This window comes from Athene cunicularia (genome assembly GCF_003259725.1).
Source record: "Athene cunicularia isolate RWA chromosome 3 unlocalized genomic scaffold, athCun1 chr3_part1, whole genome shotgun sequence".
In the NCBI taxonomy this organism is placed as follows: Eukaryota; Metazoa; Chordata; class Aves; order Strigiformes; family Strigidae; genus Athene; species Athene cunicularia.
Genome location: NW_020799097.1, coordinates 26,573,039 through 26,591,830, shown reverse-complemented (window position 1 = coordinate 26,591,830; position 18,792 = coordinate 26,573,039). Strand labels below are relative to the sequence as shown.

The window sequence follows — 18,792 nt, the reverse complement described above, 5'->3', positions numbered from 1 at the left end:
TCCCAAAAATTCACATTGAAAACTTATAAAACTATAACTAATGGGCTGCCTCCTCCTATGGTAGGATAGAAAATTTGGTATGAAAAACTCCCATTCAGCTTCCAAGCATGCACATTCTTCTTGAAATTAAATATAGATCTCTTTTTAAGGGTCAATTTAAGGTTAGATCATGACAAGTCAGTGATGATGCTCAGCTTGTTAGCAGAATTTCCCCCTCTCCTCTTTCATCTTCCGGAACGTTATTTTCAGAAAGCTGAACGACCTAAGGACTGAGCAAAGGAAAGAAGTAAATGCAATATTTCTAACAATTTATGTAGTCTCTTTGTCATCACTGAAATGCTCATCTAGAAAAACTTTGAATCATGAATTAAGAAGAACTTGAGAAAAAAATGCAGTTTGCTTCCTTTACCCTGTTCTTAAACAAAAAATGAGGTTCGGGGATTAACTAGAGGTAATCCACCACTAACTGCAGATGATCCTTTTTTTTCTTACAACAAGAGTCCAGTTGAAACACCTGCCATGTGTTGATGATATAAAAACATGCTGTGAGATGGAACCCCTTTTTGCAATCTGGTGAATGTTCCTTTCTTAAAGTGTATATTGAATTTATGTTGATACGAACCAGGAGCTCTTTGACTTTAAAGCACAAAGAATTTTACTATATTTGCAGTAGTTGTAGGACTTCCAAGCTTTACGAAGAACAATTCAGACTACTTGAAGTTCTTTTTCAGCTGTTCTTTGAATTAAGTGAACAGCAGTATTAATCCAGCACTTCCGAGACTTCTGGTGCAGCACTTTGTCAGCTTCCTCAGACATATTCACAGCAATCCCACTGATGAAGTCCTGGAATTGCTTTAACAGCAGAGTGCTGTGCAACTGAAGATGTCTTGGAAAAGGGTCGTATTTTTTCATTTCTAAACAGTTAATTTCCAGACTGGGATTCCATTCAGTGGAGTGGCCTTTTGGGATTGCTTATACGCAGTGGGGAATCCTAAAGGGGACAAACATAATCAGAAACTGAAAATAAGGTGAAACCCTTTCCAGATAAATTAAACAGAACTAAGATGGAAAGATCCTACATTCAGTTTCTAAAACAATATTTCTGGTGCAAACATGATTTTGTGCTTCCGAGTGTTTGTCTCTCTCTATACAAACATTATGGAGCCAGACCTCAATCTCTTACTCGTACAAAGAGCTACTCAAAGATGTAATTCCAAAAAACATTTAGGGTTCTACTTACATAAATAAATATATTAATAAATAAATATGTTTTTGTCTGGTATTAAGAAAAATTTCAAAACTAGAATGTTAATTAAGTTACAGTTAAGCTTTGTTAGTATTTTAATGTTTGATTTCATGAAAAACAAGCAAAATTAGTATTAACTGCAGCATGGTAAAACTTCAGTTTTCTCTGATGCTTTCATTGCCAAGAGAAAGCAAAATCAGGCTTCTTGTTAATTATTTATTGTCTTAGTTCAGCCATGTGCTTGGCTCCGTGTAATAAGCAAACAAAAGGGCAGGTCTTTACCCTGTACAACTTGTAAGCTGAAAAGTGCATGGAGAAAACCAAACAGCTGGGAAATCCCCAAAGAGAAGAAAATGTTGGGAAAGGGCTTGACAGAAACTTAATTCATAGTGTAAAATCTTGCTTATTTGGATTCTGTGGGAGAGTCAAAAAGCAAGTTTTTGATGGATTTGGCTTGGTTGGTTTTTCCATGTACAGAAGCAGAACTATAAATTTAATATAAGAGGATCTATGGGACGTTCTTCTTGGATGACAATTTTCAAGAATCAGTACAGTGTTTCTGATACATATTTCCACCTCAGTGGGTCAAAACCTGAAACCTATACAGAAATGTTTCCTTTTTAATGTATGTTATTTCTTTTGTATTCTTTCATCTTGGCCTTTTTATGTTTCTCTGTTTCTGATCAGGTATCAAAGAGACTGTACAGTATGGGCTGTTACGAAATCTCTCTTGGGGACACAATTGGTGTGGGGACTCCTGGAAGTATGAAAAGAATGTTGGAAGCTGTTATGAAAGAAATTCCTCTGAGTGCTCTTGCTGTTCATTGTCATGACACCTATGGCCAGGCATTAGCCAATATCCTCACAGCCATACAGGTAACTCAGGTTCTTATTTTACAGATATCATAGTAGTAGTCTTAGTTTAATGCAAATGCATGATGTAAAAAAATGCTAGCCTTAAAGAAATTGCTAGAAAAACAAAGACGCTCACTAAACTCTCAGAAAGTATTGCTGACATATCTCATTGTCCACAGGTATTGCTGTTGCTTTAGCAAGAAAATGTCAATTCTTATGTAATTATTACCTTCACTTCCATACAAAATCACTAAGAAACAGTGGTGATTATTATATTCCATTGATTTTGGATGAATGAGGGAGATATTTATTTTTTTTTTCCTGATATCTCAGATTCAACTTTTCTTAGAGACATCTGTATGCTCATTGTTCACTACACTAAAATTTCTGTTTTACAGAGGGGTCTAAATGTACAATAGAATAATGCATAATTACATCTTGATTTCAGATGGATCAATCTAAATTATTGGTGATTATTTACACAGATGGAGTGGTCTAGATAATTTTATCACTGTTAACATGCCTTCAGTAAGCTTTTTTGTGTATCAGTTATACCTTCCAAATAAGATTATCAACAACTTTATATCCCATTTAATCTTCTTTCAAATCTGTGGCTAAATAATCAGAAAAAGTTAATTTCCATAAGAAATACTGTTCCTTTTGTGTTTCTATATTTTAAGAATAGGGCACAATGCAAGAAACAGACTACAAGTTCTAATATAGTTTTTGTAAACATATAATCTTGAAAAATATCTTCATGTGTACATGCATTCTAAAGGAGACCTATTTTTACTAAATGTTACAGAATCAAAAGCTGTTTACAAATCGTAGGCCTTTATTGTTCTGTTTTATACTTAATGGCATCTTCTGCTTCCCTGCAATTCAGGCAGCCGTTTTTAAGGTCAACTTTCCTCTGTCCTGACTCATTATTTTGGCAGAGCTCTATTATGTTATTTAGAAATTACAGCAGTGTCTTAACAGTATTACTAATATAAGCAACAAGAAGGAACAGGAAAATGTTTCAATATGGGAATCTCTGCATGTATTTGATACAATAAGGAATGACAAAATCTGGTAAAAAGGGTTCTAATGTTTACTCTCAGTGTTCACTATTGACCTCTCTCACTTTTACTTTTGCAAATGTGTTTGTATGTACCATGGGATAAATAAATTGTTAATTTCACAGTTAGCTTCAGTTGCACATGTAATAGCTAAAAGCATGAAAACCCTTGAGCATGGGAGGAGTTCGCCATAAAAATACTTGAAGCATTATTTTGCAAATCCTTCCTTAAAATAATTGCTGTCATGGTGCCTACTAAACACTGAATGATGGCTATGCTTTGTTAACCCCAGTATTTGTTGTAAGTGATTTTTGTTTCAGGTTTACCTTCTTCTTCTATCTTTTTATTTATTTCTTAAATCAACTGTGCAAGAGTTAAAGGGGAAAAAAGCTCTTAGGTAACTAATGTGCAGTTCAGGCTAATTAGCATGTAAGTTCAAGAGAGCAATAGACCTAAAAAAATATCCCTTTGCAGCCTTCTCAGATTTCTGGGAAGCCAGAGGTGCCTGAGACCCACCAGAAAACTTCCCTGTGTGCTCCATTTCTGCTACAGTGCATGTCTAAAGGTGTGATGTTTTTGGCTGAGATGAACTTGTCACAGATTTTGCCAAAAGTCCTTGATGAAGCAGGCATTACACAGTCTCTCTGACTGGCTTTGTTCAAGCACCTTCTTGGCTTGCTCTAAAGGTAGGTCTCCAGGTTCTTGGATCCTCAAATGGGTCAGTCCCAACATCCTCTCCTGTCTCTGGTCAAAGAAATGAGGCAGCTAGTGGTGAATTATAGCTGAGCAATATTTTTTCTAACACAGGACAACTTTTACAGGTCAGATGGATGGTAAAGTGCCAAAGCCAGTGGATCAGAGTGCCCAGGTCACTTATGGCCCCCGCTGTCAGGCTTGCCTGTATTTTCCTCTCTGCCAAAGATACATGAATGGCAAAGTACTAGAATAACCCCCTGTCTTCAACTCAGCCATTCATTTCATAGACCAGACTCTCCACAGACTCAATTCTTTATCCTTCCTCCACTATGGGTCTGTGCAACTGACACGGTATTTCATCAGGAGTGAAATGTGTTTGAGGGGTTATAGAAATAATGGACTGGAGTTATTGTTTGAAAAGAAGTTTAAAGAACATCAGCAGGCAAATTACACTTTTCCTAAGACATTGCAGACTACAACATCATGCTGAGTAGTATTGTATTGTATATTGTATTGCCTAAAAATTAATGAATGACAGCTGGAAAGCCACAAATCACTCTGCACTAATTCAGGCATTGCTTCGAAGGGAGATCTCCTAGGAGTGGAAAGAGGTGCGGGTGATTCAGTAAGTGATTTTTTATACAGATCACATTGTTCCATGCAGGATTATACTACCCAGAGTATTTTCTTTTGTTTGGGGCTGATCCAAAGTCATCTAGAACTGACAGGCCATATCTGTATAAGAAATTAGCAGGGAAGTAGCCTTGTAATTTTAGTATTCAGTTTTATGTGTGTTGTTTTAGAAAAAGGATAGGTAGTGAAAGATGGGAGAGAGATTAGCCAACTTTTAAAGTGTAAGTAATTTTTAAAGTTGTTGAAGTGAATTATATAGTTAGAAAGCATTGTCTAGAGAAAGGAAATTAACTTTCTTTTATGAAGAGATTCTGTGTAAAAATTTGAGGATCATGAAGTGATGCTTCAGAGCAAAACATTTACAGTAGAAACATGACTGGCTCTTGGTTAAATGGTTTAATATAAAAATATCAGGGTATACAATTTATCAAAGAGACAAATTCAGAAGATGGGAAGTGGTGTGGCAATCTAGTTAGAGGTTGTGGTATTTTGAGTAAAATTACATATGTGGCTTAGCTAATGTGACAGACACAAAATATAGCTAAAAGAAGTAGTAAAATATTTACAGGAAATAGTTGCAGACCTACAAGGAAGGGTAAAAAGATGGGTCAGGAAACTTCTATGCTGGAGAGGCCCCAATAAGGTAGATCATTGATCTGAGGAGATTTGACTTACCTTGACAATTGACTCCCATAATGTGTGCAGAACAGGTAAGAAGGGGGAAGTTTTTTAATGGAAGTGATACAGAACTGTTTTCTTGCATAGCTTGTGTAGTTGCCAGAAATAGCTTTGTCTGTTTTCATAGGACATACCTGAACATAAGAAAGAATATGCTAAGAGGCAGAGAGGAGTTTTGGACAGCAGTGATACCTCAATAAATGAAACAATCTAATGGTAATCTCATAGAACTTTTATCAAATTGAAATCGCTCTTGTAATTCATTAATATAAACTGATCCCTACACTACTGGGATCAAGCCTAACTTAAGAGAAAAAAAATGAAAATTACTTACAGGGGTCAAGGATTCTTACCACTTTGTGTAATAATTTCCACTTTAATGGACACAATGAGATTGATGATTTGCCAAATGAAATTACTTTCTGTTAGTGCTTTCTTTACCCAGAAAACAGGAATTTTGAAGTGAAATCCACATTTTAATACCAGAAACATAATGTAGCAAGCCTCTAATTAAACTTTCAAGGTTTGGACTGCAAAATCCAAATTTGTGAATACAGTTTTTCATTACAAACATTATAATAGATCCCCTTTACAGAGAATTCAAAATTTTTAATAATATTTCATTAATATATTTAAGATCCTTGAATTTTAAAGATTAAATAAACTTTTAAAAAAAAAATCCAAACAGAAGTGGTTTGCTGCTGACCTCTTCCTTTCATCACTCAACTAAATGGATTCTAGTCCCTTTGCTGCATGCTAGAGAGACTAACCAACTTGCATATTTTTGTGCACCAGTTTACTTACGTAGTAAGGACTAGGTTCACACAAAGGCATTCAGTGATGATATGGCTGTTTTAAGTGATGGAATTAGGGGAGGAATCTGATTGTAGATGCTGAAGGTCATGGTTTATTAATTCACCAGGATCATTGTGTTACAGGAGTAGAGTTCACAATGGCCAGCAGCCTGAAATGGTAGAGCCTAAGTTAAGCAACAGAAAAAAGTCTGTGTTTAAAATTCCCTCCTCTGTGATTCATGTGAGCTTACATGTGAAGCCTTGGGTGAAATGAATTTTCCACACAAAACCATCTCCTAGATGTAAGTACCTAGCTTGTCCTTTTTTTTTTCTTTTTTTTTTTCTTTTTTTTTTTTCAAATACAGGATTTGCTGTTTGTGGCTGTTTAGCTTGCCTGTAGCAACAGGCTGTCAAAGCCCCTTTCAGCTGGTGGTTAGCTTCCTGCCAAGATCTCTTGTCCAGAAGCTGCTTGCTGCTATGGAGCCTCAGTGGGGGCTCCCCCTCTTACTTGGAGGTGGCTTTAAACCTGAAGCTCTTGTGCTTAGCCCTCACCTGAGCTACTCTGCAGCAGCGTTGCAATTGTGCTTGCTCCCAGTCTTGCACCTCCCTGATTCTTACCCTCATCCTCACCCACTGGTTTAGCTTCAGGCCTGGCTGATCTGCGACTGATCCTGGTTACTGTTTCCAGACCTGATCCTGACCTTGAATTGCTGACTCACCTTCCTGGCTCTTTTTTGGTGAGGTTGCTGCTGTGCCTGCCTAGCTGTGACTCTTGGCTCCTTGCTGGCCTTCCTTTATGAATGAACAGGTTGTCCTTGCTGGTGCTCAAGACAGTTGAGTCTTCAGAGGAGGAACTAGCAACCAATATTTTGAGCTTTAAGGATGGCTCTGAATGGCAGATAGTTGGAGTGGGTGCTGAGCTGGGACATTCAGCACCTGTGAGAGTTAGCAGGTCTCATGCACTTTGATCTTGGAGCTCATCTGGAGGCTTTGTCTTGCAGAGAGGCAAGATACTTGATACTCAGTTAAATCCAGAAAGCATTTCCTGTTGTCTGGCTGTACACAAAGCCCTGACAGTTCTGCACTGTGAACTCTGTTGGGTCAAAAAAAGAGCCCAGAAATCAGCCTGAGGAATTGCTGTCTGTGTCTGACAGAATTTAAACATCTCCTTTAGGTGCCAGACTACTTTTGCTGCCATTCTCTTGTTTTTAGACCTGTATTTCTGTGACTAACTGACCTAAAAGAATATACCCATAATGATAAATCTCCAAATAAATACAGAACCTGTAAGAATATTTCTGTTCTAGAAAATCCACTTAGCATTTGTATCCTTTAATCAGTTCTTTCACTTAGTCCAGCTTATTTTCATAGATGTCTACAAGGATGCAGGCAGGGCTCATGCTACCTTACCCCCGTGAATGACTACAGCTAGAAGCCGTTCAAGTTAGAGTAGCTGGATAAAGTAGAGAAGCGATTAAAAAAAATAATGGTAAAATGACATAAAGGTATGGATAGCAGTGGTGGGAGGCCGAATGGGAAGAAGGCGAACACATGTGTATACTAGCCACATATAAATTGTTCTAGCATTTCTGTTGGTGATTTGTACCTTTTTACTGAGTTATGCATACAAACATGTGTGCAGTTACAGTTTAATATCTTTGATTTAAAAAGAATCAACAGGATAATTTTTTTGAAGTACAATTTTACAAAACTCTGTTATAAAAACACATAAGCACTTTTTCCTTTGGTTTCATTTTCATGAGCTTTATGTCATGATTTCTTCTTTGAAGTTCATTTCCAGAGAGATACGAAGTTAAAACCAGCAGGTTTCTCCTGGATTTATGTTGAAGTTCCCCCTTTTTCATAATTTCAATGCAAAACCATAGCTGAGCTGTGATCTTTTGGATGGCTGCTTGAACAGGGCCACAAATTAAGAGAGACTGTAAAACTAGATCAGCTTTAGTTACAAAATGCTATATTAGAAGAGAGCTATAAGGACATGATATAAGTAGAAATTAAACAGTAAAACTAAAAAATCTTGGATCCTTGATCTTCTAAGTATGAAACAGCAGTCAGAAAATCCACAGCATGCTGCGTAACAAAACAGACTTTAAAAGAGAGCAAAAAAAACAGGATTAACTGATCAAAGCATCATTAATTCAGGTATGCATATTTATTTATGTGCTGATATAAATGGTCACCAATTTGGAGGATCAAAATTTAGGACTACATTTTACCTGACTACAGTCTAGGTTTAATCAACATCTGAATTCCTTCACTTTCTCCCTGTAAAACAGAGAAGAAAGTGTATGCACAGGCCTTGAATAAAGATTTAAAATCTTCTGTCCTGTCTCCCAGCTTTATCTACCACTGACTCCCGTGCATTATGTAATCATTGCTACTTCAGTGACTTCTTCCTAATGAGCATTGGAAGGATTATAAATTTGCTTATACATTTACATCTCTCAACTCCTGTCCAACTCACTAGCAACCTAAAATTGAACATTCAAGATAGTATCAAAAAAGGAAAAAAAAAAGACACCTTATAATTATTTATTTGTAATAAGTACTCTTTTTTAATTCCCTGCAAAGCACAATCATTCAGAGCTAAATTGACACTTCTGTTACAGAGAAGATAAGCAACCATGACGTAGTCTGTAGCCTTGCATGTACTCATTGTGCTAGACTTGAGTGAGGAATTTCTCATGTAACAGTGAATATGAACTTTCTAGCAGAGGAAGGCAGTCTAGCCATATTTGTCTGTTGCTACACAAATTAAAAAATACTGGTTTGGGGGAGTTATAAAGTAACTGAGGGTATGAACTTGTATGTAGTGGTCTGACAAAGTTCTTGCTTGAATAATAGGTTAAGTACCACTAGGATTTTGTTTTATTATTAGCATTGTGCTGGGGTACTCATTGCCGGGCAATGAAAGTATTTACATCTAAACTAATTTTTAACACAGCAAAAATAGTAATGATAGTTTCAACATGGTACTGCAGACAGGGGTTTTTTAGGCCAATAGGGAGGTATTGTATGAAATTAATGAGGTACAGGAGGCAGGAACCATAACGTCTTGCCTTGTTTTTTCTTGATTTGTCATGTCGCTGTGCACATCACTTTGCTTCAATTTTTTTATTTGTAAAACAGAAATAAGGCTCAAATCTTTCAGTTTGTGAAATAGTAAAAAAAATCTACAGGGGAAGAGCATTAGACAAGTACAAATTATTTTTATGAAGTCTAGATTTAATTTTTTTTTTTTGAAATTGAAGTTCAGAAACTTAATATATTTAAAGTTTGGTATAGAATGTAATTTTGAGATTAAAAAAGCTAAGGTATACGAGTGGGCAAGTGATCAAAATACATACATGCCAAATCAAATTATCAGAGTTCTGTAACACTCCATTTCCTTTCGCCTGCACAGTCTGGCACTCCGAAGAATTTATATAGCACAACATGAGGGTAGGAAAGACTTGTTGTATGAAGCATGCCATATTTTGGGATCTTGAAAGAATGTTAAAATTTTTGCATTCCTATTTTAAGAAAGGTTTCGGCAGACTCACAAGTTTACTTCTGTTTACAAAGATATGCTAGGAAACTATAGAAGACTTCGCAAAAATCTCCGAAAACTAATTTCAAGGTTCAGACAGGGAACATTAGAAAACAGAGCTTGACTGAGAATAGCTGTTCAGGATTCAGGAAGGGCTGGTCGTGCTTCAGTATTTTGCTGGAATCCTTTGAGGCAGTCACTGCCAAAGAAGACAAAGGATATACAGTGGCCATCATATGCTTTGATTTTTCAGAAAACAATTTACAGTGTTCTGCACTGGAAGTTAATATTAAGGCGTGGAGGCATGTAATAAGTGGAAAGTTGGCTAAACGGCAGGAAACAAATGGAGTTATGAAACAGAATTTCCTCAAGCTGGAAAGCACCGATCAGCAGGGTTGTGGAAGTATTGGCCTGCGGATGCCAGGTTTTCCTGCTCAAACGAATAATTTGCAATACTATAATGCTCATGTTCAGGGCAGTTATTCTATCTAACCTGTAGAAATTAAACTTTTCAAATTGTAGATGTCCATTGTGATAAACAGGATAGCTGACACAATTTGTAAGTGTAAAGCTGTGTAGTATTCTACAACATGCAAAAGAAAAAGGTTGGGATCAAAAGTAAGTGTATATAGGAATACATATAATTTTAGGTAAAGCAAGAGGTTATTTACTACAACATGCCTGCCCTTTTAAATAGGTGTATTCCTAGAGCTTTCTAGTTTTGGATTTCTTTGGGAACTAATTTATCCTAGGCATTTACCAGGTATTCTCTGGGTTTGAAAGTGTAAGCAATACTGTTGAATTATTTGTCAGCAAACTAAAAGAGGCATTAGCAATAACAGAAAATAATTTAGAAAATTTCAGTTTACTTTTTTGTTTCAGTTTCCACTTATTCCCTTTTCCTCATAGAAACAATAGAGCACTTAGGTAAAGCTAGCTAAAAAAGATCAGATGTTTGAGCTGAAGGAGTACGTGATGTTAGGAAAGAGCGAGTAGAATTGTTTAAGACTGAAAGCTAACAAGACAGAGGCGAATAAGTATTTGGAAGAAGAGAAGTTAGGGGGAAGATGGCAAGTGAATTGTGAAAAGGTAGCAGACAGCAAGATTTCTGTGAAGAAAACTTAAAAAGAGAGTGTGTGCTTTAGGAAAGTAGAAAACCACTTGCATTTTATCAAATAATATTGCTACTATAGTCAGCTAGTTACTTTTGTAAGTGAAAAAACATACTGCACAAATGAATAAATCAGATCTACATATGGGAAGAAAATGGAAACATAGGCATTCATAGTGAAAGTCTGAAATATGTTTTCCAGTATTTGTTCTTTTTTTTTTTTTGGACTTTTTATAGGTACCGGTTTTACATTGTTGCCTGTAATTTCAGCAAAATAAGAAAGCAAGCAAATGAACAGGCAGTACCACTCCTGCTCTTTTCGCAGACTAGTATGGAAGAAGTAGCAACCCTATTTTTATTGCTTTCTGCTGCTTTTTGCAGGATGTGCATAGTATGCAATTTCTGAGGAGCTGAATTTTTTTGACTTTTCTTCCTGTGCTTCAGAAAAACTTGATAGCCTGATAGTTCACAAATAAATTCCTCATTGCTGTTACTACAGCTGTTACACTATTACTAGGAAAAAAAAAAGTTAAAACAGTAGACTTTCTTTCAAGATTTTTGTTTTTTTAACTTTTTAGAATAGGAAAGGGAATAGATTTGTTATTGTATGCTGAAATAGCAGTCAGAGTTCCTGAGGCAAAGATGTATTTATGTGCATATACCAACAGGTAGCCTGTATGTTTTGTGGGTTTTGATTTTTATTTTAAATGAAACTTAGTATATTGTAAATTATTAACAAATAATCTACATTGTTGTAGCTGCCTCTAATATGATGATTGAATTTCAGGAGCTTTCAGCCCTAGTTACTGAACCAACAAACCTCGAGTCTTAAGTCTGTTTCAGAATACTGATCAAAGAGATCCTTCATCAGTTATAGATTATTCTTGTCTCGAAAATCCCTCACTAGGGCTGACTTGGAGCAGTAGATACAACTTCCCTTTGGCTTTCAATCAAACCATGACTGTCTATTAAAACATTTTTAAACCTTGAGTTTCTCATGCAAATCTTTTGCATCTTGCTTAATATCTTTGCACATTCATATATTATAGATTTATCACCCTAGGTCTAAATGGAATATGAATGGAGAAATCACTGCAGCAACTAGAGAAATAAAATCTGATCACTGCAGCACCTAGAGAAATAAAATCTGAAGTGGTTTATGTTTTCTATCTTGAAGCCAAAGATAATTTCTGTACAAATTGCATTGAAGCTGTGGATTTATAGAAAGGAAGAATTTGGCCCAAATATTCCATGCTCTTTTCTCTTTTTCCATCTTTGCATCCTCCTTGCATACTTCTACTTTTTTCTTTGAATGCTGTTTTATTGTAGCTTTCCTAATCACATCATAAATGCTTTCATTTCTGAGTTTTCCATCCTGCAAGTGGCATTAATTTGCATGTTTCATTCTTTAGTGTCAGTGGTACATTCCAATTTCAGCTTCATTGATAATTTTCTGATTCATTAAATCTAGAAGCATTAAGGCCATACTGATTTGCTTAACCAGTACCTAAAAGGCATTCTAGTATTGCTTTCATTACTGTGCATCTTTCTCCTCTTGTGAATGCACTTCTTCCCATCCAAAAACAGATTTAGAGAATTTACTTTAAATGATTCTTTGGTCTTTAACAGATTCTGTTCTGCTGCATCATTCTTCAGCTGTCATATGTGGAAATACAGTTTGTAAAAGGGAAATGAACTAGTATTAATAGAATATGAGAAGATAGTTTTGTTTTATTTCAGCTTTTATCAGCTAATGAGAGTTGTGCTTGCAAGCAAGGCTCACACAGAATAGCATAGAATATAATTTAGATACGAAAGCAGCAGATTATAGGTGCAGTTGAGGATAATACTCCATACAGACTGTTAGTGTCTACCTCCCCTCTTCTTTGTTCTCCCTTATAATGCCTTTTTGCCATTCTTTGCTTCTGTCAGTGCTTAAGCAGTGTAAATATCCTGCTGGCAGCTCACTGGCAAGAAGGGAGAATGATGTGAATGTATACCATGCTCCTCCATTCACCTAATCCTAATATTTTCCCTGGCACTTAAGTAAATTTTTTTCTCTCTTTCACTATTTTCCTAGTCATTGTTTGGTAGTTGTAAGTCCACATAGCCAGAGCAATAGTCTTTTTACAGACCTCCTTTTATCATCCCAACTGTGTCTTGTTTGACTATTTAAATGGCCAAGAGTCAGCATCATCCAGTTCTGAAGTGGACTGGGCAGTAATCCAGCTCTTTCTGTTAGAGACAGACATTCATTTTTTTGGACTAGAAACAAATTACTTCCAAATGCTGGAAATGTAAGAGGGCTTTTCAGAAAAGGTTTTCAGGTGTTTATAGAACAAATTAGTATAAAATAGTTTTCAAAATGCTAAGCCCAATTTAAAATAAATATTTAGTACTTTCAGGAGTTGTGAAAATATAGCACTAGAAAACCGAAGTCACTGATCTGTAGCATGTGTAAAAAATATGATGAGGGCACACTGGTGTCAAATTGCCCATACATATTTCTATTGTGCCTTGACTGGTTTGCATGCATAAAAATGTTAGTATTTTGGGTTTTTTTTTACCTCAGACTACATGGCTGGCTGTAGGTAGACTGCCTGTAGTAATCAGAAATTGAACCAATAACTGTTATTTCATAACATTTTTTGATTCAGTTCCTGAAAATCTAGATTATCAAGATTACTAGAAAATGAAGAGTTTTCATTGGCCTGAGGGTTTTTTTTTTGTCCCTCATGAAGCATCACATAGGCACTGTCATTCACAGAAAGACAAGTCAGTTCTCCACAGCTGTTACCTGTGCCTTTTGGTTTTATGGTGTCTTGCTTGTCTTTCACACACCTTCCAGCTCTCACAACAAATGAAATGGGATTTCTACAGATAAGTATCCTATACAACTGGCTCATCTCAGAACTGCTTCATCCTTGCAAATCTGTCCCATTCTCCTTTCTCAACACCCCTCCCACAGAATGCATTTCTTCATCAATTACTATCTCATCAGCTGTCACATTAACTTTGGATATGAGACTGAGTGTCTGACTAGACTTTGCACTCCTACATTTGACATATCACTCCTTTAAAGTGTTGCCAGTCTCAGTACCTCCTGGCCTCTCTGACACTAAGGCCGGCTGATATGAAAAGTCTGCATCCATAAAAATCAAATTCTAACCCTCCAAAACAAGGTCAGCACTTCCAGACTACCAACTATGAATGACCCCCTTAAAGGTGCTAGTTCCCAGACTGTGTCAGAAATTGTTTGGTAGAGGCCAAAGCTGTGCCAGGGACTGTGGCAAGAGTTACCGTGGACAGCTGACTTCAGCTCTGATGCCGTTTAGTTTGTAGGCCATACAAAGCCATAAAAGAGCACAAGTTCCTGTTTATTAATAGCACAAAAGAGAGATTTTTGCTGTCATTCCTAGTAGTTATTTGAGGATGTCTCCAGAGCTGAAATTCAGAGGTTCTGGTCAGCTCTTGAGTGTGCTGCTGACATCCCTGGGGATTTCACTGCAGAGCTGTTACAGGTCTTCCTTAAACATCTGTACTCTGCATCCGTCTCCACAGCTAAGGTGGGACTCTCCACATTACATGCCTTCGATTCAAGGCATGGGGGTGTGACAACTTGAGGAATTCACCACTGTTTACTACTGTGACACATTTAAGTGCAAGTTGTTCTGAAAAGCTGAAGTGTTTCAGCTAAGTTTTTCCAGAGCACTGTAGTTCAGGGCAGATAGCCGTCCCACAGGATATCAGCTTGATTAATAAAAGATTGGCAAAGCTCTAAGCAGCTTACCATAGGATCTGAATATGGAAAATGTTGGCCAGTCTTTGTAACTGACATGCCAATTTAAATTACATTTCTAATTTAAATACACAACAAAAACCAATGTCTATATTTAAAAAATAGTAATCTAAAACATGTTCTAGATTAATACTAAATTCGTGTTCATTAGACTGCCTGTTCATTCCAGGGATTAAGATGTATTTATGATGTTGATTCTAGTATATATAGTTTTAGATGCTTTCTAATCTAGAACATAGTAGTATGCCAGTAGTTGTGTATCAAGCTTTGTGATTTCAGCTAGTCTCCTTGATTGATTGTGGTACCGTCTTACTCCTTTTTTCTCTTTGTTTTGAGTTTACATGCTGCACACTAAAAAGGTATGTGGTACGGTGACAGAAATAGCATACAATTTTTCAACATAATTTAAGAACAATTGTGAAAGAAAAATTTCAAATTTTAGTGAGGATACGGTTATTTTAAGTAACTTTAAAAACAGGTTTTTATTCAGGATTTAATTACTCATTCAGTTTTAATGGTACTTTGAAAATAAATTCTTTCTGTAAGAATTGCTTGACTTGGTTTTAAAATTCTCCCTCTAATCATATTGCACTTTAATCAGGCTGTGACTCTGTATACATCAGCTAGAAGATAAATGGCTTTTAGACGTGTATTTTTCTACTTGATAGAAATGGCTCTCCCTCCCTTTTTACCCTGAAGTAGTTTTTCTTAAAGTTTAACAGCAAGTGTAAATTAAGGACAGCATCACTACAGTGCTTCCAGCTTGGAAATGATTGTTTCTTTTCATTACCTTTGGTTATTTGTGAGTACGTCTATTCTAGATTCTGCCTGAGAAAGAGGGTATTGCACAGAAGCTGACTTTCAACCAAGCAAAGGTCAGAGGAGTTTGCCATGGCAGGAACAGTCCTGGGAAATCACAAATCCCAGTGTCTCCAGTAGGGAAGTGCAGTGTTTACAGGATGATGCTTCCTTCCTTTTTGGGCAGCTCTACAGACAGCTGTGTTGAGGGGGTGGAACTAAACCTCTGGCTGTTCTTGCATATTTATGGCTCCTCAGAACCAATTTTGTTATCATCCAGCAAACAATGAAGGAGGGAGAGTTACTTCCTGTTGCTGAGGTACATCAGGTGGCTTTAAACAAGCTCTCAGAGTGTGTCCTAAGGTAGATGAAACTGGAGAAAATCCAGAGGTACTATGATCAGACAGGCTGAAGTTCCTGAACTCTAAATGAGTGTTTTGGGTGGGTCTTTGTAGCGGTATGACAACAAGTGAATATTTGCATAAGTGGAATAAGTCAAAGATGACTCTTCAGTTAAGACAGAAACCAAAGCTGATGCAGTACTTAAAGTATGACAATCATCTTTTCTTTCTGTGCTGTGCTGAAGCAGCACTGAACCAGTCTCCTGAGTTAATTCATTTGTCATTTATCTTTTTTTCTTTTGAAATATTACAGTACAAATTGAAACAGCCAGGCTTTCAGAAATAAGAACTTTGTGATCATTTTTTAAAGATAAATGAATGAGTTTTATACACTATAATTTTTGCCAGCTTGCATCTTTTCCTGTTTATTTAATTTTTTCTCCTTTGTTACTTAGTGCAAGTGCTATATGGTGACAGATTGTCAGAGGCAAATGATGTGATTTGCTTGACACAGAGTCCTTTCAAATGCACAAAGTAAACAATTACAGAAAGATTTTTCTCTGATCTGTGTTCATAACAGTAAGATTTTGCTTGCTCTAAGAGTTGGAACACTGGGTAACAATTTTTAATTTGATGCAGTATCTTTTCCTCTAAAGAATAAACTGAGAAAACAGAATAAAAGTAGACTTAGCAAGGCAATATAATGTGCATCTATAACAAAAGATAAGATGCTAAGTTGAATGCCTTTTTAAACAAAAGAAACGTTCAGGCTTTACTGTTGGCAGTTAAATTGGATGAGCAATTTGCAACTGCCTTTTTTAAAAAAGGAACTTTATTCAGAGGAAGGGAAAAAATTTGCAAGACATTGTTTTGTGTCTCCCCACCTTAGTGCTACCACTTAATTATTCAATGTGCTGGAAGGGAAGATTCTTTTGAAGAAACTGTAATATGATAATGTATTGAAATGTGATGAATAATACAAAATTCATCCAGTTATAATGGAATAGTAGAAGCTGAGAAACTGTCACACTTTTTTTTTGTTTCCTGCATTATGATGAAAATTATAGTGAAAACTTCATTTGAAATAAAGATTCACTCTGCCTATTGTGTCCAAAAAGGTGCTGTATTTGATTTCATCTTCTTTGGTCACATTAATATTGTTTAATCTCATTCTGGAATTCTACTCAGGACATTATATTTTAGAATAAAATAGAAAATTCTACTTCCTTGAAATTACACAGATGAATGACTAAAATATGTATTCCAGAGCTCTTAAAGGGAAGTTGCTCCTTGGTGCTGAATCTTTGCAGTAGATGCTACATTTTCCAGCAAGTGGTCCCATTTGTTAAATACATTTGTCTGAGTCTTGAATCAAATTAAGCATGTGCATAGCAGTTTGCTAGTTCAGGGGCTATTTAGAGAGAATGAATTTTAAGAAAAAAAGTACTGACAGAAGTAACATACTATTTTTTTGTTACAAAAGATGTAAAAGGGAATAATCAAATTAAAAGAAAACAGAAATATCTAATACCTTATTATGCTTAATGTCTACTGAAATATTGCCATAACTTTTGCTTAACTAATTGGGACCCTAGTCTTTAGATCCTCTAGAGATTGACGTGTGCAAGAATGAATACATTTGTTGTTGGGTTTTGTTTTATGTTTTTTGATGTTTTTTTTTTCCCCAATGATTTTCAGAACACAGATACCAGTGAAGAAAAAAAATAAGCAGTATAACTACTGTAAATATTTTATAAAATGTCCATCTGAAGCCCCTCAACCTCTGGTAATTAGAGGCCATACTGTGTAGATTGACAGGGTAAATTACCAGTTAATGTTTACACAACAAAACATATGCCCAGTACAACATCCTACACTGATGTTACTGAAACCAGAGTCCGGAAATGTACAGTGGAAACAAGACGTGGTACTTTTCTTGTGCCAACACAAACAGCAATTACAGCACAGTGTGAGAGGAGTCATAAGAAATACTACTGCATATCAGTAGTTCAACAAAGTCAGCACTTTTGTGTAATTGCAGGGGGAAAGGGCTGAAAAACATTACAGATCTCAGCAAGAAATGGCCTTTTATACTTTTAAACTGATCCTTGATAAAACAATGCTGGGGTCATGAGAAGGCTACTCTGCCAATTTTGCTTCACTGTGGGATCCAATGACATCTGGCTGAGCTGCGGAAGCTGGAAAACTTCTTTAATATTCTCTTGACAGTAAAATGGACATGTGGAAAACATTCTAATCTGTTAATCTTTGTTGCTCCTGAAGAAAAAGGACATTTGGCTTTATACTTTGTGATGATAAATATTAAGTCTCCAGATCTAGCTGTAAATAAGTTAAAAGCATTTGAATGGGAATGCAGTTTTTATTTTCCAAATATGGGAGAAGATGGATATGCACCTGTGTAATCCAGATGATGTAATAAATGCCAGGAGATTTTTTCTAAGGGTAGTTTACCATACGTCTTGGCCATCCAATTCTTTTTATGCTGAGTGTGTTTTGTCAGGGAATATTGGGGAGAAGAATCTCTGAACTTCCTTACGTCTTATGTACTAAAATAGAATGAAATACTGATTCGCTCAGGGGATTATGAAATAGAATTAAGAGAGATGCAAAATAGTAGTTATGTCTGATTAAAAAGTGCAGGTTTTATTTAACAGTGTTAACTGTACAAATTTGGCCTAGACTTTAAATCTAATATGAAGTGATATTGAATGATCGACATAAGCATCTATTCAGCTTCAGATAGGATGCACAATTCTTCATTTCTGTTGTGAGATATATCTCCAGTAATGAGAAGAGGTATCTTGCACATTAGAAAATAATTGCTAGGAGTATATACTATATATTGTAAGTATGAAGCATATATTAATATAAAATGCAAAAGATACCATGTTTTATGGAAAAACTAAACTAGAATTCAAAATTATGCACATTCCTGTAGTACATTTTAAATTAATCTGAACAACTAAAACAATGTATAAAGATAACACTTTTTTACACTTGGTGAAAGTTAAAGTGATTTCCCAGTTCTAAGTAGCAAATTATATCATTATAATACATGTACCCTGTTGGAAATGTGTGAATTCCTTTAGAAAACGTCAAAGTATCTTCTTTTTCAAAATAAGTAGCCTCAGGAATTAACAGAGCTTCACCCCCCCCCCCCCCCAAAAAAAAAAAAAAAAAAAAAAAAAAAAAAAAAAAAAAAAAAAATT

At 35.9% G+C, this 18,792-nt stretch overlaps 1 protein-coding gene across 1 annotated transcript in view; it reads left to right on the top strand.

Annotated features, from left to right (window-relative positions):
* The window catches only part of HMGCLL1 (3-hydroxymethyl-3-methylglutaryl-CoA lyase like 1), a 68,532-nt gene that overhangs the window by 29,549 nt on the left and 20,191 nt on the right, over window positions 1-18,792 (top strand). The window contains exon 7 of the mRNA XM_026844058.1: window positions 1,934-2,122. Coding sequence (XP_026699859.1) covers window positions 1,934-2,122 — 189 coding nt within the window. The remainder of the gene's footprint in view (window positions 1-1,933; window positions 2,123-18,792) is intronic.